Source organism: Acomys russatus, chromosome 29 (genome assembly GCF_903995435.1).
Source record: "Acomys russatus chromosome 29, mAcoRus1.1, whole genome shotgun sequence".
Classification (NCBI taxonomy): Eukaryota; Metazoa; Chordata; class Mammalia; order Rodentia; family Muridae; genus Acomys; species Acomys russatus.
In genome coordinates, this window is record NC_067165.1 from 31,466,781 (window position 1) to 31,488,438 (window position 21,658).

The 21,658-nt window shown below is 49.2% G+C and overlaps 1 protein-coding gene across 1 annotated transcript in view; it reads right to left on the minus strand.

Annotated features, from left to right (window-relative positions):
• Positions 1–14,774, minus strand: part of Cela3b (chymotrypsin like elastase 3B) — a 47,171-nt gene extending 32,397 nt beyond the window's left edge. The window contains 8 exon segments of the mRNA XM_051171080.1: positions 7,982–8,173; positions 8,175–8,190; positions 9,342–9,471; positions 9,747–9,883; positions 10,927–11,061; positions 11,188–11,285; positions 12,592–12,677; positions 14,735–14,774. Coding sequence (XP_051027037.1) covers positions 7,982–8,173; positions 8,175–8,190; positions 9,342–9,471; positions 9,747–9,883; positions 10,927–11,061; positions 11,188–11,285; positions 12,592–12,677; positions 14,735–14,774 — 834 coding nt within the window.
• Positions 14,775–21,658: the final 6,884 nt, after the last annotated feature.

Sequence of the window (21,658 nt, forward strand, 5' to 3'; positions counted from 1 at the left end):
AGTTCAATTCCCAGCAACCACATGGTGGCTCACAACCATCTATAATGTGATCTGATGGCCTTTTCAGCACTGTATGCATAATAATAAACAAATATTTTTTAAAAAAGAAAATCAAAAAGCAAGAAAACAAAACAAAAACAGGCTATGGGTGCCACAGACCCTAAAAGATTTGAATTGTTGAGACTGGTAGACTGAAGACCAAGAAGACAGGATTGTGATCAAATCAACAATTGCTGCCAATGTGTGCTGAGAAGTGGGGCGTAGCAGTTTGCAGCCTCCTCTGAAGCTGGGTGGAGGTCCCTGGGGCCACTGCTCAGCCACCTGAGGCACCAAGGGGTGTCTGTTGCTGGCCTTTATTCTGAGGTTGTTTGAGAGTGTTATCCAAGGGCTCTCCCCTGATCCTCTGGGCAGGAGAAGGCCAGCTTTGGCAACACCTATGGATGCTGTCGTCTGACTTATTAAACTGATTAATGGCACCTTGGGTTGGTTCAGAACTTCCTCCAGCCTCCCCACCCCAGCGGGTCCTCAGCTTTGCCTTGCCCCTGACTCTGCCACCTTCTGATTCAGGCCTTTGCCAGATTAGATTTTGGATTTTTTTTTTCCTTAAAGAGCTAGAAGAGAGCCGGGCATGGTGGCGCATGCCTTTAATCCCAGCACTCAGGAGGCAGAGGCAGGCGGATCGCTGTGAGTTCAAGGCCAGCCTGGTCTACAAAGTGAGTCCAGGATGGCCAAGGCTACACAGAGAAACCCTGTCTCGAAAAACCAAAAAAAAAAAAAAAAAAAAAAGCTGGAAGAGAGCCGGGTGTGGTGGCACTCACCTTTAATCCTAGCACTCAGGAGGCAGAGGCAGGCGGATCGCTATGAGTTCAAGGCCAGCCTGATCTACAAAGCCAGTCTAGGACAGCCGAGGCTACACAGGGAAACCCTGTCTCAAAAAACCAAAAAATAAATAAATAAATAAAAATAAAAAGAGCTTTATGGGGGAGGCTTGAAATGACTTTAGAAGAATAATGTGGGGCCATTTGCAAGGCCTGGGGGCAGCGGATAGGGAGAGGAAAACGGAGGAATGTTGAGAAATATTGTTGACACAGGTCATCTTGGGGAAGAATTAGGTCATTGGCAGAGCTGACAAGTGCTGTCCCACCAGGGAGTTCCAGTTCTGGGAATCCAGCATAGGGAGTTTGCACACATGTGCACCTGGAGATAAGTCCAAGGACATCCATGGAAGCACTGTTTGTGGCCCCAGAAAGTTGGCCCTGCTCTAAACACCCAACCGGGGCCGTGGGGGGTGGGGGGGGGAGGAAAAATGCCTTTGTTGTTAGGCGTTCATTATAGACCAGCAGCCACAGGGAGGCCACAAGGCAGTGAGTGACATGCCACATGTGACAACAAGTAAACAAGTTGAATGGGCTATTTAAAAAAAAAAAAATACATGGGGGCTGGAGAGATGGCTCAGTGGTTAAGAGCGCCGCCTACTCTTCCAAAGGTCCTGAGTTCAATTCCCACAACCACAGGGTGGCTCATAACCATCTGTAATGTGGTATTGCACCCTCTTCTGGCTTGCAGGAGTACATGCAAGCAGAGCACTGTATACATGATAAAAAAATACATGGGCCGGGTGTGGTGGCGCCCGCCTTTAATCCCAGCACTTGGGAGGCAGAGGCAGGTGGGTCGCTGTGAGTTTGAGGCCAGCCTGGTCTACAAAGTGAGTCTAGGACAGCCAAGGCTACACAGAGAAACCTTGTCTTGAAAAAACAAAACAAGCCGGGCGTGGTGGCGCATGCCTTTAATCCCAGCACTTGGGAGGCAGAGGCAGGCGGATCACTGTGAGTTCGAGGCCAGCCTGGTCTACAAAGTGAGTCCAGGATGGCCAAGGCTACACAGAGAAACCCTGTCTCGAAAAAAACCAAAAAAAAGAAAAAAGAAAAAAGAAAAAACAAAACAAATAAACAAACAAAAACAAAAAAACCCCAAAACAAAACAAAAAAAAATACATGTACTGTGCTGGGCATAGTGGTGCACGCCTTTAATCTCAGCACTCGGGAGGCAGAGGCAGGTGGATTGCTGTGAGTTCCAGGCCAGCCTGGTCTACAAAGTGAGTCCAGGACAGCCAAGGCTACACAGAGAGACACCCTCTCTCTCTCTCTGTACGCATGTGTACATGAACATATACTCTCTTCCAGGGACAGTGCTTAGAGGCACTCAGAATGGTCCAACATTTGACATACCATCACCTCTGACAAAACTAGGCTGTTTCTTTTTTTTTTGCGGGAGGTGGGGGGGTTCGAGACAGGGTTTCTCTGTGGCGCCTTGGCTATCCTGGACTTGCTTTGTAGACCAGGCTGGCCTCTAACTCACAGTGATCCACTTGCCTCTGCGTCCTGAGTGTTAGGATTAAAGGCGTGCGCCACCGCCGCCGCCACCGTCACCACCACTGCCGGGTCTGAGACCCTGTCCCAAAAACAAAACAAAAATTACCTTAAGTGTATCTCTCTCTCTCTCTCTCTCTCTCTCTCTCTCTCTCTCTCTCTCTCTCTCTCTCTCTCTCTCTCTCTCTCTCTCTAGGGTGCAGGCATGTGCATGCCATGTACACATATACAGAGAGGTCAGTGGACAACCTCAGGTGTCAGGTGTCTTCACTTGCTACCTTTTATTTGTTTGTTTGCTTGCTTCTTTTGTTTTTGTTTTTCCGAGCCAGGGTTTCTCTGTGTAGCCTTGACTGTCCTGGACTCACTTTGTTGACCAGGCTGGCCTTGAACTCACAGCGAGTCATCTGCCTCTGCCTCACTGAGTACTGGGATTATAGGCGTGCGCCACTGTGCTCAACTACTTGTTTTTGAAGTAGTCTCACTCTGTAGCCCAGGCTGCCCTGGAACTTGCTATGTAGACCAGGTTGGCCTTTAACTCAAAGATATCTACCTGCAGCTGTGTTGTGGTTTGATTTTTGGTTTGGGGGGTTTTTTTGTTTGTTGGTTGGTTTTTTCGAGACAGGCTTTCTCTGTGTAGCCTTGGCTGTCCTGGACTCGCTTTTAGACCAGGCTGGCCTCAAACTCACAGCAATCCACCTGCCTCTGCCTCACTAGTGCTGGGATTAAAAGTGTGTGCTACCATGACTGACTGTGTTGTGGTTTGAATGAAAAGCGTTCCCCATAGTCTGATGCATTTGAACATGTGATCCCCAGTTGGTGGCGTTGTTCAGGGAGACTTCAGAGGTGTGTGTGTCTTTTGCTGGAGGAAGTATATCACTCAGGGCAGCCTTTGAGAGCTTAAGGCCTCACTCTGCTCTTAGTTTGCTCTCTGCTTCCTGCCTAGAGCTCAAGATGAGAGCTCTCAGCTTGTTGTTCCAGCCACTCTGGCTGCTGCCATGCCTCCCTGACGTGATGGTGATGGACCCCTATCCTGTTGAAACTGGAAACTCAAATAGAACCCTCCTTTTAAAAAAAGTCTGAGTTTTCATTTAATTTTATTTCATGTGCATTGGTGTGAGGATGTCAGAATCCCTGGAACTGGGATTACAGACAGTTGTGAGCTGCCCTGTGGTGCGGGGACTTGAACCTGGGTCTTTTGGAAGAGCAGACATCTCTCCAGCCCAAACCTTCCTTTTTTTTTTTTTGAAACAGGGTTTCTCTATGTAGCCTTGGCTGTCCTGGACTCACTTTGTAGACCAGGCTGGCCTTGAACTCACATCGATCCACCTGCCTCTGTCTCCCGAGTGCTGGAATTAAAGGCGTGCGCCACCACGCCCGGCTCCAAACCTTCCTTTTTTAAGTTGCCTTGATTGTGGTGTTTTATCACAGCAGTAGAAAAGTAACTAAGCCATGAGTACTGGGATTCTGGGTGGGTGCCAGCATGCCCGGCTTCTGCCTTGTTTTGAGGCAGGCTCTCTCTTGTATATTGCTGCATCTGCCAGGCTAGTTGTCCCAAGAGATCTTTGTGATTCCCCTGTCTTGGCCTCTCATCATCAGGTAGGCATGCTGGGGTCGCAAACATGTGCACTATCATGTTCTGCTGTGACTGGGTTCTTGGGATCTGAATTCAGGCTTACACAAATGCTTACCCTCAGGGCCATCTCTCCAGACCTGTAGCTACCGTTTTTTGTTTTATTATTTTTATCTTCTGTGTGTACGGGTGCTGCTTTTGCCTGCATGTATGTCTGTGCACACATGCATGCCTGGTGCCTGTGGAGACTGGAAGAGGACATCAGGTCCCCTGGGATCCGAGTAATGGGTGGTTGTGAGCTGCTAGGTGGGGATTGGGGATCAAACCTGGGCCCACTGGAAGAGCAGCCAGGGCTCTTTTTGCTTTGTTTTGTTTTGTTTTTGTTTTTTAGACAGGGTTTTTCTGTGTAGCCTAGGCTGTCCTGTCCTAGACTTGCTTTGTAGACCAGACTGGCCTCAAATTCACAGTGATACAACCGCCTCTGCCTTCCCAGTGATGGGATTAAAGGTGTGTGCCACCACACCCAGCACAGCCGGTGCTCTTAACCACTGAGCCATCTCAGACCTGTAGCTAGTTTAAAGCAGGACTAAGGATGAACTCAGTGGTAGAGTGCTTGCCTAGCATTTACAAGAGACTAGGCTCCATCCCCAGCACCACACACACAAAATGAAGCAATAATAATAGTCCCTCCCCCGACCAATTCTGAAGTGAGGAAATACCTACCAAGCTTATATGGTATTCTTCAGATTGTGTTTTTTACCTTTTTTTTTTTTTTTTTTTTTTTTTTTTTTTTTTTTTTGGTTTTTCAAGACAGGGTTTCTCTGTGTAGCCTTGGCCATCCTGGACTCACTTTGTAGACCAGGCTGGCCTCGAACTCACAGCGATCCACCTGCCTCTGCCTTCCGAGTGCTGGGATTAAAGGCGTGCGCCACCACGCCCGGCCTTTAGCCTTTTCAAAATAGAAAATTGTAACTGTAGATCAGTGGTTCTCAACCTTCCTAACGCTTCGACCCTTTAATACAGTTCCTCATGGTGTGATGACCCCAACCATGACATTACTTTCGTGGCTACCTCACAACTGTAATTTTGCTACTGTTATGAACAGTGATGTCAATATCTGATATGACATCTGTGTGACCCCTGTGAATGGGCTGCTCGCCTTTAATGGTAGCCTGCGCTCTCCTGAAGTGCGCTGTCTCACCTTTGTGTGTGCCCAGCTATGAACCTGACACAAGGCAAATCTCTTCTCAGGGTCACTCTGAGGTTTGTTCTGGAGCAAGAAATCAGTGTTTGTTTGTTGAATGAATGAATGACCACAGCCAACCTACTCTGGCCCTTCAGCAGAGAGAAAACGCTTGGCCTTTCCTTTTTTTCCCATGATTATCAAAAAGACAAGATTTTGTGTGTATGTGTATGTGTGTGTGTGTGTGTGTGTGTGTGTGTGTGTGTATATATATATATATATATATATATATATATATATATATATATATGTTGGTCTTTTGAGACAGGTTTCTCTGTGTAGCCCTGGCTGCACTGGAACTCATTCAGTAGACCAGGCTAGCCTCAAACATACAGAGATCCACCTGTCTCTGCCTCCCAAGTGCTGAAATGTTGGGATTAAAAGATGTGCCATTGGAGCTGGAGAGATGGCTCAGAGGTTAAGAGCACTGGCTGCTCTTCCAGAGATCCTGAGTTCGATTCCCAGCAACCACATAGTGGCTCACAACCATCTATAATGAGATCCGGTGCCCTCTTCTGGTGTGCAGGTGCACACTGTAAACATAATAAATAAATCTTTAAAAAAAAAAAAATGTGCCATCTGGGCTGGAGAAATGGCTCAGTGGTTAAGAGCGCTGCTTGCTCTTCCAAAGGTCCTGAGTTCAATTCCCAGCAGCCACATGGTGGTTTACAACCATCTATAATGTGATTTGATGCCCTCTTCTGGCCTGCAGGTGTACATGCAGGAAGAACACTCTACACACAATAATAAAAAAATAAATATTAAAAAAAAAAAAGGATGTGCCATCACCACCTGGCCATTTTTTAAAAATTTTATGTGCGAGAGTGTCGAACCCAGTACCTTTGGAAGAGCAGTCAGTACTCTTAACCGCTGAGCCATGTCTCTGGACCCCACGCAAGCAATTTTTATATTTTTATGCCTTCATTGAGAAGTCACCAGTTCCTATGTAACTGTCTACTGCCAGTGACCGTATTCTCAGCCCTAATGTGTGGCCACTAAGGTGGCAAATTATCTGGGTTTCCTGAAAGGTTCTCATTTTCTGTTTTTTTGTTTTTGTTTTTTTTTTTTTTTTTTTTTTTTTTTTTTTTTTTTTTTTTATTAATTAATTTATTCTTGTTACATCTCAATGTTTATCCCATCCCTTGTATCCTCCCATTCCTCCCCCCCCCCCATTTTCCCATTATTCCCCTCCCCTATGACTGTTCCTGAGGGGGATTACGTCCCCCTATATATTCTCATAGGGTATCAAGTCTCTTCTTGGCTACTTGCTGTCCTTCCTCTGAGTGCCACCAGGTCTCCCCCTCCAGGGGACATGGTCAAATGTGAGGCACCAGAGTATGTGAGAAAGTCATATCACACTCTCCACTCAACTGTGGAGAATATTCTGACCATTGGCTAGATCTGGGAAGGGGTTTAAAGTTTACCTCCTGTATTGTCCTTGGCTGGTGCCTTAGTTTGAGCGGGACCCCTGGGCCCAAATCTGCCTATCATATTGTTCTACTTGTAGATTTCTAGGACCCTCTGTATCCTTTTATTTTGCTGTTCTCCCATGCGTCTCTCATTTAGAGTCCCAATAGGATGCCTTCCCCTCTGTCCCATTTGTTTTTGTTTTTGAGACAGGGTTTCTCTGTGTAGCCTTGGCTGTCCTGGACTCACTTTGTAGACCAGGCTGGCCTTGAACTCACAGAGATCCACCTGCCTCTGCCTCCCAAGTGCTGGGATTAAAGGCGTGCACCACCACCGCTCGGCTCACTTTCTGTTTCCAAAGCCCTATGTCCTTGCGTGGCTGGTCACCCCGTAGTAGCTCCCTCCTCTCTGAGGTTCATTCTTTTCTCACCCTCATCTAAGGGGCTGGCTCTGGCCTTGCCTCTGCATTTCAGACCTAAGATTTCACAAACTGGTCAGAGGGCACGAGTTACATGAATGAAGGGAGACAGCGTGAATGTGGGGCTTTCAGAAACCTCTTTATTCTTTGGAGACTTGGGGTTGACACTGCCAGCCGAGCCTTGCTTCTAGTTGTTGGCTATGGTCTAAAAAAGCAGAAGGTTGGACGAAAGAAGAACAATTTAGTTAAGAGTAAAAGCTTTGGGCCTAGAGGGAACTGGGCTCAAGTGGGAACAACCTCGCCCTGTCACTGGTTACTGTGTGTTCTTGGAAAAGTGACTTCACTTCTTCTTCTTCTTCTTCTTCTTCTTCTTCTTCTTCTTCTTCTTCTTCTTCTTCTTCCTCCTCCTCCTCCTCCTCCTCCTCCTCCTTCTCCTCCTCCTCTTCCTCCTCCATAGGGTTTCTCTGTGTAGCCCTGGCTGTCCTGAACTCACTTTGTAGACCAGGCTGGCCTCGAACTCAGAGATCTATCTGCCTCTGCCTCCCAAGTGCTGAGATTAAAGGTGTGCTCCACCACCACCCAGCTGAGCTAAGGCTCAGGAAGAACAGCCAGTGTCTTGGACCACCTGTGTCCACATGAGGTCTGCTCTGCACCTCCCTGACCCCAACCAAGTCCCTACAACATGACTCTCACTATCTTTCCCCTCTATTGTCCTTTTTCTCATCTGCCCACCACCAGGTGGTTCATTGTCTGAAATAATCCTCTGTCTTCCTTGACTAGGAAGGACCTGGGTCAGAACACACTTCTCAATACCTTTTGGGTTCTGGAAGTACAGCCACACAAAGCATCCCCAAGCTCTCTAAAATGTCTCCAAAGGTCCCTCCCTGGCCTCGATGAGCCACAGGTCCTCCTGGGGCTTACAGATTCCCCACCTGAAAGTCCCCTCCAGGCTTCTGTCTCCTTTGTTGCCTCACCTCCTCGATCCAGGCATTGAAGGCTGAGACACGGGTGAACACTGTGGGCTTCTTCAGGGTGTTGCAGCCCAAGGAGGAAACGAAGCTGGTCACACCGTGGACCTGCCAGGTGCCATTCTCAGTGGGGCAGTTGAGGGGTCCTCCGGAGTCACCCTGCAATGGTGAGAAAGGTGGGGGCTGAGCAGTGTCTGATGGATAAGGAGTGGGCTCTGAACTTCAGTGACATCAAGAAATGCATTACCTCACCTCTCTGGAGAGCAGTTTGCCAAGGAAAACTAGCTTACAAGACGGTAAGGCAATGGTTCTCAACCTGGGGGCGGGGGGAGTCACACGACCCCTTTGGGGGGTTGTATATCAGATATTTATATTGCAGTTCAGCAGCAAAATTACAGTTATGAAGTAGCAATGAAAAGATTTTATAGCTGGGGTCACCGCTATATGGAGAGTTATATTAAAGGGTCGCAGTATTAGGGAGGTTGAGAACCAGCCACGTAAGGGTTAATGAGACAGTATACGACACAGCACCCAGCAGATTCGGTTCTCCAGGGAACCTCTGTACCACATTAAATGTTCTGAGGTTTTGTTTGGTTTTAACTGTTTGAGCCCCACTGCATCATCCAGGCTGATCTTCAACTTGCAATCCTCCTGTCTCAGCTTCCAGAGTGCTAGGATTTCAGGGATCCTGGGATGAGAAGCATGTGCTTATATACAACGAGGGCATTCTGAATGTTTAATTATCACTTCGCAGCCACGACTGGTGTGGGCTGGCAATGTAGCTCAGCTGGTAGAGTGTTTGCTTAGCATGCACAAACCCACAACAGAGTGGGTTCTGCTCTGACCGCTGCATCGACTGGATGTGGTGGTGATGCCTGGAGACAGGAGGGCCGGATATTCAAGGTCATTCTTGGCTACATAGTAAGTTTCAGGCCTGGCTTGTGATATACAAGAGTCTCAAAAGAGTGAGTGGCCAAGTCACACCCTTAGTCAGCACTTGGGAGGCAGAGGCAGGCAACTGCTCCGAGTTCAAGGCCAGCCTGGTCTACATGGTGATCTCAAGCCAGTCAAGACTACATTATGAGACCCTGTCTGAAACAACAGTGACAAAAAAGGAGCATAGAGGGACTGGGGGGGGGGGGGGGGACTGGGACTGTCAAGCCAGGTGGGAGGTAGGCTAGAATCCAGCTCTTGATGCCACCTCTGAACTAAGCTGTGTTTCTCTTCACTCGACATGGCCTGGAGACTGCATGAGGCAAACCAACTAGGTCTGTCCGCCTCAAGGCCCTATGCGCATGCCTCCTCCCCCCATCCCCCATCCCCCCCCCCCCTGCCAAATGTGAGCTGACTCACGTTGCAGCCTGACTGGATATCACCACCAGCGCACACCATGGTCTTCTTCACAGAGAAGCCCCACCAATCCCATTTGGAGCAGTGTGCATGGTCCACCACAGGCAGCAGGGCCTGCTGCAGCTTGTCTGGGAGAGGCCCATTGGCTGGGGAGACAGAGAACATTGCCTGGGACACTTGGGAGGTGGAGGGTGGGAGCCTTCAAGGCTCCATTAGCCTAGTGGGAACTATGAGCTCTTGCTTGCTCTGTACTCTGTGGCACTGGGTGGGCACACAGTGGATACCCTAAAATTTGTGTTTGGGAGGGTAAAGGGGGGGAAGGTGGAAGCTGGAGAGGGATTCAGGGGCAGTACAAAGATGGTTTCTGCTGTGACCTTCCTTCCCACTTGCCCCAGACACTGTCTCTGTGGTCAGCACTTACTGGAGAGACGGCCCCAACCACTGATGTAGCAGGGTGCTCCATTGGGTAGGATTTCGCCAGCAGGAGGGAGGCAGGCAAGCTGGACCTTGTCTCCCAGCTGGGCACTTCTTGACAGCTTGACCAGGGCGATGTCATTGCTGGGAGAAAGGGGAAATCATATGAAACCCAGTCCACTTCCTTTGCTCCAGGGATTTTCAGCTCTGGGCACCAACTGCTCCTTCGACTCCAAATCCATTGATTGATTGATTGATTTTGTGGTGCTGGGCCTTCCACTTGGGGCTTTATACATGCTAAGACAGCTGTGTCACTGAGCTAAGTCATTTGTTTTGCTTTGTTTTTGAGACAGAATCTCACTATGTAGCCCTGGATAGCCTATGTTGGCTGGTATGGCCCATAACTCATAAAGATCCAACTGCTTGCTTTCCTAGTGCTGAGATTAAAGGTTTCCAAATCCATTCTTCTTCTTTTTTAAGAAAAAAAATCTATTAATTAATAATTGATTAATTTATATATACAGGATTCTGCCTGCAGGCCAGAAGAAGGCACTAGGTCTCATCATAGTTGGTTGTAAGCCACCAGGTCGTTGATGGGAATTGAACTAAGAACCTTGGGAAGAACAGCAAGTGCTCTTAACCTCTGAGCCATCTCTCCAGCTCCTCCAAATCCATTCTTAAAGTAGAACAGCTCTCTCGGAAGCCTCACTGCCACTTTAGCCCTGATGACTTTTGTCATTTGTGGTCCCCATAATCCAACTATGTCACCTGGAAGGTTCAGGGACACAGTCACCCTCCTACCCAACTGCTTCCCAGTGCAGTGGTCTAGGCTGCTGTCTGAGAAGTCACATTTCTGACAGGTCCCTGGAGGATGCTGCTGTTGCCACCCTGGGTACCACACTGTAAGTACCACTGCTCTCCATTTTGACCACCTCACTGCCACTCAAGTCATTTCACTGGGGTCTGATATAGGTCTCTGCTCATTCTGGGACTCTGGCCAAGATGGACTAGAGTCTTAACCCACCGGTCTTCTGTTACTGTCATTGCAGCTACCCACAGTGTGTGCCACCTGGGCTCAGGCCATTGTCTCGGGGGTGGGGGGCTGGGGGGGAGGGGAGTGAGCTCTCAGGTTGCTCAGTGTCTTACAGGATAGAGCCCCCCACCTCCACACCTGGGACTTCACTCACCCACAGCTCACACATAGGGAGTTCCACTTGGGGTGCACAAAGAGGTCTTCAGTGTTGATGGGGATCACCTGCTCTGGGCCTTCCTCCACACCGCGCTCATACTCACCCAGTACCACCTGGTAGGTGCGGGATTTCCTGTAGAGCATAGGAGGTCAGTTTGAGCCTGCAGCCAACCTCACTCCTCTCCTATTGTCTCAGCTGCCTGGGACACATGGAGGGGCAGTGGTTGGGGCAGGGACAAGCACAGGGCGTAGAACTCACGAGATGCAGTGGCCTGCAGTCAGAACCCAGTCAGGGGCAATGAGGGTGCCGCCACAGGTGTGGTGGAAGCTCCCCTCCTTTTCATACTGAAGGGAGACCTGGTAGCCGAGAAAAAAAGAGCTTGAGTGGCCCCCAGTGTACTGTACAAACTGTAGAAGGTGCTAGTCACACAGAGGGAAAATGGTACCCTCTGAAATAATGCTGTTCACCACCTATGTGACTCCTCACAGGACTCTGTCACTTTTCCATCAGAATCACATTTTGCTTTGGCAAAGCCTCCTCATCACACGCTGTCTCTGGGATTCTCTGCCTTCTGGGGCATCCACACACCTTGAGTTTCCTGAGGGCTCAGGCCTCCCATTCTCTTGACCCTTAGCTCTTTCACGGCTTCTTGGGTCTGTTGAAAACATGCCTCACACTGAGTCGTCTGTCTCCTCTTCCTCATACATCCTGACTTGCAAAAGTCCCTTCTACAGCTGGGTGTGGTGGTCTGTACCTGTGGTTCCAGCAGCAGGGACGTAGGCAGAAGGACCAGTGGTTGGAGACTAGCTAAGGTTATGTGAGATAGTCTCAAAAAAGAAAAAAAGAAAGAAAAAAAAGAAAAAGAAAGGAAGAATACAGCCGGGCCGGGCAGTGGTGGCGCACGCCTTTAATCCCAGCACTCAGGAGGCAGAGGCAGGTGGATCGCTGTGAGTTCGAGGCATTGGGTCCTCTAGAGATGCTGTTATGGGCACTTGTAAACTGCCTGACTGGGAATTGAACTCGGGTCCTCTGGAAGATCAGGAAGCATGCCTCACCACTGAGCTCTCTCCAGGCCCTGGTTTTGTATTTGAGACAAGGTCTCATGTAACCCAGGCTGGCCTCACACTTGCCATGTAGCTGGGGGCTAGCTTGGAACTCCTGATCCTTCTGCCCGTACTGAATGCTAGAATTACAGGGACATAACCACTGTGCGTGCCTTACTTCATGTTAAACTTAAGTAGCCACAAGTGGCTTGAGACTCTTGTTAGACAGGGAATCTAGCCCTCTGAGCTCTCTTCATAGACCTCTATGAAATTCCTAACCCTTTTTACAGCTCTCAGGCCTTTGACCCCTACATAGAACTCATGGATCTTAGGAACAAAATCTCCCCTCTAAACACAGCCCCCGAAATTCCACTGTTACTGAGCCAACCCCTTAAACATCACCCTTTCCCTAGATTCCACTTTCAAATAGCAGCTGTCCCAGCCAAGATCACAGAGGGAGCAGTTACAACCTCCAAGAAATGCCTCTGTCCCGTGGTTCTGGCTCTTTTGAAGTCAAAGTGAGGAGTGGAGAGAAAATGGTGGGGTGAAGGCGGGCTGCCCTGTCATCAGACCCTGGGGTCCAGAGCCCACAGTGGAACTGAGGGCAAGCTGCTCTTACCTGCCAGGGCCAGCTGTAGGGAACGGCATCCTCACCGTTGACAACACGGCTGGAGGGGTTGAAGGAAGGCTGACCACAGCCTGAGGCTAGAGGGAAGATAGAGAAGCCAGTCAGCTAGAGTGTCCTCAAAAGGAAAGGGGTGAGTGGTTCAACATGATGGGGCATGCCAGCAGTTGGAGGCAGAGGCAAGCCCAATTGTGAATTCCAAGCCAGCCAGGGCTATGTAGAGAGAGAGGCCCTGTCTAAAAAAAGCAAAAGGAGGAGGGGGATCAGGGAGAGCAAGAGGAAGAGGAGGAAGAGGATGGGGGGAGCAGGAAAAGAAAAGGAACAGGCCGGGCATAGTGGTGCACGTCTTTAATCCCAGCACTCGGGAGGCAGAGGCAGGCGGATCGCTGTGTGTTCGAGGCCAGCCTGGTCCACAAAGTGAGTCCAGGACAGCCAAGGCTACACAGAGAGACCCTTTCTCGAAAAACCAAAATGAATAAATAAATAAATAAAATAAATAAGTTAGTGCTCTCCACTATGTGAAAAATAAAAAAAAAAAAAAAAAAAGAAAAAAAGAAAAGGAACAGATTTTGTGACCTCGGCCCCTTTCCTCTATCAATACTTTCGTAGCATTTATGCATTTAAACGATATCAGAGGCTGGGCGGTGGTGGCACAACGCCTTTAATCTCAGCATTTGGGAGATAGAGGGAGGCAGATCTCTGTGAGTTTGAGGCCAGCCTGGTCTACAGAGCGAGTTCCAGGACAGCCAGAGCTATACAAAGAAACCCTGTCTCGAAAATAAATAAATAAATAATAAATAAATAAACAAGCAGACAAACTACATCAGAGTCAGTGGAGGACAGGATCCTTTAGCTCAGGGACTGAAGACTCAGAACTGTGCCTGGTACCCAGGGAGCTCTCGGACTCTAGAACTAAAATGCTGGGTGTAATGGCTGTGATCCCAGTTCTGGGAGTCTGAACCCAGAGGATCAGCCACAGGTCTGAGGTCAGCCTGGGCTAACAGAGAGACATCTTTTCCCCAAAACCAAAACGGAGCTGGCAAGAGAGCTTAGTAAATGTACTAAGTACACTGAGGCTAATGACCTAAGTTTGATCCCTGGGACCCCAAAAGAGAGAACTGACTCCTGAAAGTTTTCCCTTGGTTTCCACATGAGCTTCATAACATACACACATGCCACAACAAATAAATAAATGTAACAAAAAAATAAAATAAAGAGTGACGGCTAAAAGTGGCAATGCTAGCTCATGCCTGTAATCCCTGTACTTGAGAGACGGAGGCCTTAGGAATGCCAGGAATTCAAGACAAGGCAGGCTGAGCTATAACATGAGACTTTTTTTAAAGGTGACAGCTGTGAGTGGAGGTCTGAGTAAGGCAGGCTGCCTGGGTACAAAATGTAACTTGGCTGGGCGGTGGGGATGCATGCCTTTAATCCCAGCACTTGGGAGGCAGAGGTAGGCAGACAGCTGTGAGTTCGAGGCCAGCCTGGTCTACAAAGTGAGTCCAGGACAGCTAAGGCTACACAGAGAAACCCTGTCTCAAAAAAACAAAACAAAAGAAGAAGAAGGAGAAGAAGAAGAAGAAGAAGGAGAAGAAGAAGAAGAAGAAGAAGAAGAAGAAGAAGAAGAAGAAGAAGAAGGAGAAAAAGCAACTTGGCCTCTTCCTCAGGATGAGGCATTTTACTCTAAAGCTCAGCTTCCCCACTGACTCCACATTGGGCTGAGTTACCCCTGAGGTCATATAAGAAAAAGAAACTGCCTGATATATAGTATACACTCAGCAAATGCCATCTGTCACCATATGGTCTTACAAGAGAGGCTCCGAGGACTGTGTAGGTCAAGCTATGGAATCACAGAGCCCAGATCCTAAACCAGGAGGCTGTCCATAGTTCCCTAAAGGAATCTTTTTACTCTTTAGGCTCCCAGTCTTCTTTCTGACCTGGCTCATCCACAACTTGTCATCCATCTGCCTCAACTCCTGGCCCAGAACCAAGCTGAATCCCCTTACAGCCATGCCCCAATTGAAGCTGAGACCCTCTCCTGTAGAAGCAGGTACAGGGTGCCACCCAGAGGTCAAGGAGTGCGGGTCTTATTTCAAGGGCTCCCAGAGGAGACATAGGGCACAAGCTGGGGGCTTACCAAGGGCCACAAGCAGGAGGGAGCTCAGCAACCGGAGCATGGTGAGGTTCAGGGTGATAAGAAGGAGAGATGGGACTGGGGCTCTAATATAGTGCAGAAGGAGGGGGCGGGGAGGGGGGGACCAGGACCAGCCCTCCACCCTCCCACAACACGTGGCAGAACACCAGCTTCTTCAGGGCCCAAGGCCACATGCCAACCACCGTAGATTAAGGAGCAGGAGCGGAGGGAAGGACCCCAACCTGTGATTGCACAGGTGGTGTTAAGCGGCCAGCTGATAAGAGAGGGACAGGCAAATGGCTTCTATCAGAGAGGCCAGCCTTTCCCAGAGAAGGCCAGAGCACTGGAGCTGGTCGGGCCCAGGTTCAGATCCTGGTTTTGTCACCTTGAGTGCTTTAACTCCTGGGTCTCAGAACTCTGGCCTCTAACACGGGATCGATGTAGATACCCACCGCTATAAAATACTGTTTTTGAGCCAGGCGGTGGTGGCGCACACCTTTAATGCCAGCACTCGGGAGGTAGAGGCAGGCGGATCCCTGTGAGTTTGAGGCCAGCCTGGTTTACAAAGCAAGTCTAGGACAGCCAAGGCTACCCAGGGAAACCTTGTCTCGAAAAAACAAAACAAAACAAAACAAAACAACAAAGGTGTCCTTCTAGGCTGACAACCCGAGTTGGATTCCCCAGGGTCCACTTGGTAGAAGGAAAGAAATCAACTTCCGGCCTCCACCTGTGCGGTGGCAACAAAAAGCAGAGCATCTTCCCCCCCGAGAGTCCTGCGCTTTGTCTATGGAGGCAGAGCCTCTCGCTGAACCCAGGGCTTGTGACTCTGGCTGGTTTAGACCTCCTTTCTCTGCCTTGTGAGAGCTGGCATAGCGGTCAGGCCACTAGGACTGCCTGGCTCCCGAGCACGTGCCTCACCCTGTGTCTCCTTCATGTGACTAACTAACTCACAGGCTGACTTTCTTCCCCTGTGGAGAGGGAATTCAGGGCCTCGTGCATGTGAAGAAGTTACAGGACAGCACAGGGCCAACATTTTTGTTTTGGTTTGGTTTTGGTTTAGGTTTTCAAGACAAGATTAGCCTTGGCTGTCCTAGAACTCACTCTGTAGACCATGCTGGCTTCAATCTCACAGAGATCTCTCTCTGCCTCTGCCTCTTGAATGCTGAGACTAAAGGCATGCCCCACCGCCACCACCACCACCACCACTGCCCAGTTTAGTGTATAACGTATTATTCCAATACGTGTGTGAATAAGGCAAGTACACACGACCCCCTCATGCCCCTCCCCCCTTAGCTAAGCACTGTTGACTTTTCATGAGCCTGCGTAAGCCTTCCTCTGACTCCTACAAATAGAAACCAAGGGAAGGCAACACTTAGCTGCTCTAAGTGGACCCAGGATGACAGAAGGGCTCCTGTATGGCCAGGAAGGATTTGGTTAAGATCCGGGTGCCTCCTTGTCTATTGTGCCAACAGTGATGCCTGCCCCTCCAGGAGCCCCGGCTGCTGATCAGCTTGTGCACACAAGAGAAACAGCTGTGAAAATCCTTCAAACTGGGATAAAAATAGCTGTGCCCTCCCTGCTTCCTGTGAGGTGGACATATTTGCTCAGCTTGGATGCTCAGAGCTGTTCCCCAGATCCTGCCCTGGGGAAAGAGAGGAGGAGGAGGAGGAGAAGGAGGGCCCGGAAGAGAGCCCAGGACAGAGGGGCAAGTCCTATGTCAGAGGACTAGAAACAGATCTGTGTCCAGCCCTAGGTATCTGACAGATGGGAGTGCAGCCCAGAGAACCGCTAGAACTCAATCAACGTCCTAGCCCGACAGAAGCTGGCTCAAAGGACACAGGAAGCACTGAGCCCCTCCCCCAACTTCACACAGACGGCTCCCTGGCCCTCCATAGGACCTTGAGCTATGCTGCTCGAAGCAAGTGGCTCCTGGGCCAATGGGTGACCAGAGATGGCCTCTCTGAAGTCAGCTGTTCATCACCACTTGGGCCAAGTGGGTATCATTCTCAAAGCCTGGGGAAGGACATTGTTAGTTGTGTGTTCAACCTTTGAGGTCCTGGCCTAGCAGCAACTGAAGTCCTTAAGGTGAGCTCCAAGCAGGAACTGCCCAAGGAGAACGGCCTCAGGTTGAAATAAAATGTCAGCGATCTTTTGAGAGGGATTGGCAGACTAGGTGGAGGAGGGTGTACTAAGAACCAGGATATGGGGTCTGGGGGTGTTGGTGCATGCCTTTAATCTCACTCAGTACTTGGGAGGCAGAGGCAGGCAGATTGTCTACGAGGCCAGCCTGGTCTACGAAGTGAGTCCAGGACAGCAAAGGCTACACAGAGAAACCCTGTCTCCAAAACAAAACAAAACTCCAAAACCATCTATAATGTTATCTAATGGTCTCTTTTGGCCTGCGGGTGTGCAGGCAAAGCACTGTATACATAACAGTAGTAATATAATAATTAATAATAATAATCATCGTCATCATCATCTCCAATGGGATTGAGGACTAGGACACAATTCAGATGTCTTTTCCTGCAGGAGTTCCCAGAACCTTTACTGTGCTGTGTTCACACTGAGTCACACAGTGGGAGGTTTATGCTAGGGACCTACTTGCGCTTTGTTGCTCTCGGTTCCCCAGCTACCAGTCCCACCCCTCCCGGATTGGCAGGCAGCCTGGGACTCATACGGGTGTGGTGGGGGAGAGGTAAGGATGCCTGAAGTTAAGCAAATGCCCATCTGTGGCTCCTAGAACTGGAACTTGCACAGGTGGCCCTTGTCCCAAGGAAGGCCTTGCCTCTCAGGAACTGGAAGGTATTGTTGGGCAACGGGCGCCGGCCTTTTTCCACAGCTGGTGCATCGCTTTCCAGAGAACTGGCAGGGGTAGGGTGGAAGCAGAGGCGGAGGTCCAGCCCTCATGCTCTTTTAGCAAGGGCACACGCCGCAGATGCTTGCCAGGCTCGGGATAGGTGCCAGGGTGCTCCTGGTCACCTGGGTGGTGCCATGAAAAAGAAGATGGGGTGTGTGTGTGCCCGCATGCGTGTGAGTGTGTTTGCATGCCCTCACTCTCCTCGACCCCGTGGCTCTCCCAGCTTCTCTCCAAAGGCCCTGGCTCCATCTACAATCTTCTTCTTTCTAGGTCAGTATCTCTTAGTTCCACACACTTCTTCCTCCCTTCTCCCTTTCAAGCCTGGGATGTTATAGTCTCCCCACTGCTCCGAGCCTCAGGAGGCTTCATGGCCCTGTGTCCACTTCCCGAACCTGGGCCTCTTTTGATAACACTTTCTTAGAAACACCTCAGGATTGGCATCTGTTTCCTCCAAGGCCTTAGCTTGATGCAGAGACCCAAACTAATAAGAGAGAGAAGGCCAGCGAGATGCTTTAACAGGCAACGTGACTTGTCCTGAGCCTGGCAACCTGAGCTGATGCCTGGAAACTACATGTCTTAAGTTTCTCTTGCTTGAAAAAACACCATGATCATAGAACAATTAGGGAAGGAAAGGGTTTATTCCATCTTACAGCTTAGAGTCCATCATCCAAGGAACAACAGGAACGTTAAGGCAGGAACTGATGCAGAAGCCATGGAGGAGGAGGAGGAAGAACGGGCTGGAGAGATGGCTGAGAGGTTAAGAGCACCATCTGCTCTTCCAGAGGTCCTGAGTTCAATTCCCAGCAACCACATGGTGGCTCATGACCATTTGTAATGAGATCCAGTGCTTTCTTGTGGTGGGCAGGTGCACATGCATGCAGAATACTGTATAAATAATAAATAAATCTGAAAAAAAAAGTGGAGGAGGAAGAGGATGAATGTTCTTTATGGCTTGCTCAACTGTTTTCTTTTCTTTTCTTTCATTTTTTGAGACAGGATTTCTCTGTGTAACAGCTCTGACTGTCCTGGAACTCCCTCTGTAGGCCAGGCTGGCCTCAAACTCACAGAGATCCACCTGCCTCTCCCTCCCAAGTGCTGAGATTAAAGGACTCAGCTGTTTTCATATTCTTTCCAGGACCACCAGACCAGGGTGGCACTGCCCCCAACACCTGGGTCCTCCCACCTCAATCACAAATCAAGACAATTCCCCACACACTTGCCTACAGGCCAGTCGTAGAGAGGCCTTTTCTCTGTTGTAAGTTCCTCTTCCCAAACTGAGTCAGGTTGACTTAAAAAACAGAAAGAAAACCAAAACCAAAACCAAGTGGTGGTGGCGCACACCTCTAATCCCAGTACTGGGATGGCAGAGGCAGGTGGATCTCTGAGTTCGAGGCCAGCCTGGTCTACAGAATGAGTTCCAGGATAGCCACAGCTATACAGAGAAGCCTTCTCTTGAAAAACCAAAAAACAAAGCAAAGATGACAACAAAACCCCGCCTATCATGGTTCTTTTTGCTATACTGTATATATGTGTAATAATATAGATGTATATGAAAAAAAAATGTTTAAAAAAACCCATGCCTTTAATCCTAGCACTTGGGAAGCAGAGGCAGGCAGATTGATGTGAGTTCGAGGCCAGCCTGGTCTACAAAGCGTGCCCAGTACAGCCAAGGCTACATAGAAAAACCCTGTCCTGAAAAACCAAAAACCAACCAAACAACAACAAAAACAATCAGTGTTGGCCTGGAAAGTTACCCTCGGAGAAAGCCCGCTGGGTGATCAAGCAGCAGTGGGTCTTACATTCTGTCTCACTTTATCCTGCGGTGTCCAAGTTACCTTCAACAAAGAACCCTGGCCTCAGACCCAGAAGAAAACGGCAACACCTTCTTTTCTGGCTTGAGCGGGGATATTGATCGTTTGTGCGGAAAATCTCTCTCTTCCTTGAAAGTTTACTGCCTGACTGCCCCTACGGAGGTGAGCTAAACCTGTTTTTTAGATTTATTTATTAGAGAGAGAGAGCTACACCTGCAGGCCAGAAGAGGCCATCAGGTCACATTATAGATGGTTGTGAGCCGCCGTGTGGTTGCTGGGAATTGAACTAAGGACCTCTGGAAGGGCAGAACCATATCCCCAGCCCCGAACCTGTCTTCTCGTCCAGCTGTGTGCCATAAACCCTACCCACTTCCTTGTTCACCTGTGTGTAATGGCTCTACCTCCCTGTTCAGCTGTATGCAATCCCCCTGCCTCTGTGTTCAAATCTATACAACGAGCATGCTGAGCTGCCAGGGTGCTGAGGCTTCCCCATCTGAGAGCCCAGACATCCAGCCCAGGTTGTGTATGTCTGCTCTTTGTTCATCGCCTTGTTGCCTCTCATCAGGTCAAATCCCTGAGGCTGAGCAAGGATGCTGCAATAAAGCAAGGCTGCAATGCCGGCACAGCTTTGATGTCAGAGGGAAGACATTTGTTTCAGCATTTCTTCTTCTTCTTTTTTTTTTTTTTTCCAAGACAGGGTTTCTCTGTGTAGCCTTAGCTGTCCTAGACTCATTTTGTAGACCAGGCTGGCCTCGAACTCACAGCGATCCACCTGCCTCTGCCTCCCGAGTGCTGGGATTAAAGGCGTGCACCACCACTGCTTGGCCTACATTTATTATTCTTATTCTCATTATTTTACTACTGTCAGGGTCTCATGCTTCCGTATTGACTATGAACTGAGTATGTGGCTGAGAAAAACCTGAACCCAATCCTACCTCTGCTTCCCAAGTTCTTAGATTACAGGTATGCGTCATCATGCCTGCCTCTCTCAAAATGTTTGTGTGTGTGTGTGTGTGTGTGTGTGTGTGTGTGTGTGTGTGTGTGTCCTCAGGAGGACAGGTAGTCCTCGGGGCTCTGCCTCCCTAGGCACGCCCATCTTGGTTTTGCTAACTGGTGGGCTGCATTCCATGAGTTCCAAAGCTGTTTTGCTGTTCCTCCTGCACGCAACTCCTCTCCCCCCACCCCACCCCCCAACAGTCCTTGACGTGGCTGGCTCATGCCAATAGCACCTTCTGACTCAGGACTTCCTGTGCTTCTCACACTCCTTGATACTGTCTGCCTGTCTCATGCCCTCTCTAGCCCCAGAGGTGTCCTCAGCAATAAAGCACTTGCTGTGTGATCAAGTTGTGTCCCCCCAGAATTCCTTGTTGAAGTCCTAACTCATGCCCCAACTAGAAGCCAAGGGGTTTCTTGGATAATGACATAGCCCATTCCTGAGGTCAACTTAGAAATAGGACCAGGGCCAGGCGGTAGTGGCACATGCCTTTAGTCCCAGCACTCTGGAGGCAGAGGCAGGTGGATCGCTGTGAGTTCGAGGCCAGCCTGGTCTACAAAGTGAGTTCAGGACAGCCAAGGCTACACAGAGAAACCCTGTCTTGAAAAGCCAAAAAAAAAAAAAAAAAAAAAAAAAAAAAAAAGAAAAAGAAAGAAAGAAAGGAAGAAATAGGACCAGGCCTGTGGCTTAATCAATAGAGTATTTGCTCAGCGTGCATGGAACCCTGGATTTGATCTAGTTTGATGCACAGCATCTAAGTGTGTGTGGTGGCTGCCGCCTATGGCCCCACACTTGGAAACCAGAGGGAGGAGCATTGGGAACTCAAGGTCATTCTCAGATACATAGTGAATTCAAGGTCAGAGAGGCCATATAAAACCCTGTCTCAAAAAAATAATAACAAGGAGGCTGGAGAGATGGCTCAAAGGTTAAGAGCACTGGCTGTTCTTCCAAAGATCCTGAGTTCAATTCCCAGCAACCACATAGTGTCTCACAACCATCTATGATGAGTTATATATGATCTCATTATAGATGGTTATGAGCCACCAGGTGGTTGCTGGGAATTGAACCCAGGACTTCCGGAAGAATAGCCAGTGAGTGCTCTTAACCTCTGAGCCATCTCTCCAACCCTTGATTTGATTTTTGAGTCCTAGGCATAAGACAGCTTTGGCCATCAAGCCAGGCATTAAAGGTAGGATGAACAAAGGACTGCCATCTGCTGGGACCCAACTGAGATAAGAAAACATCACCAACAAAGTATCTCTTTG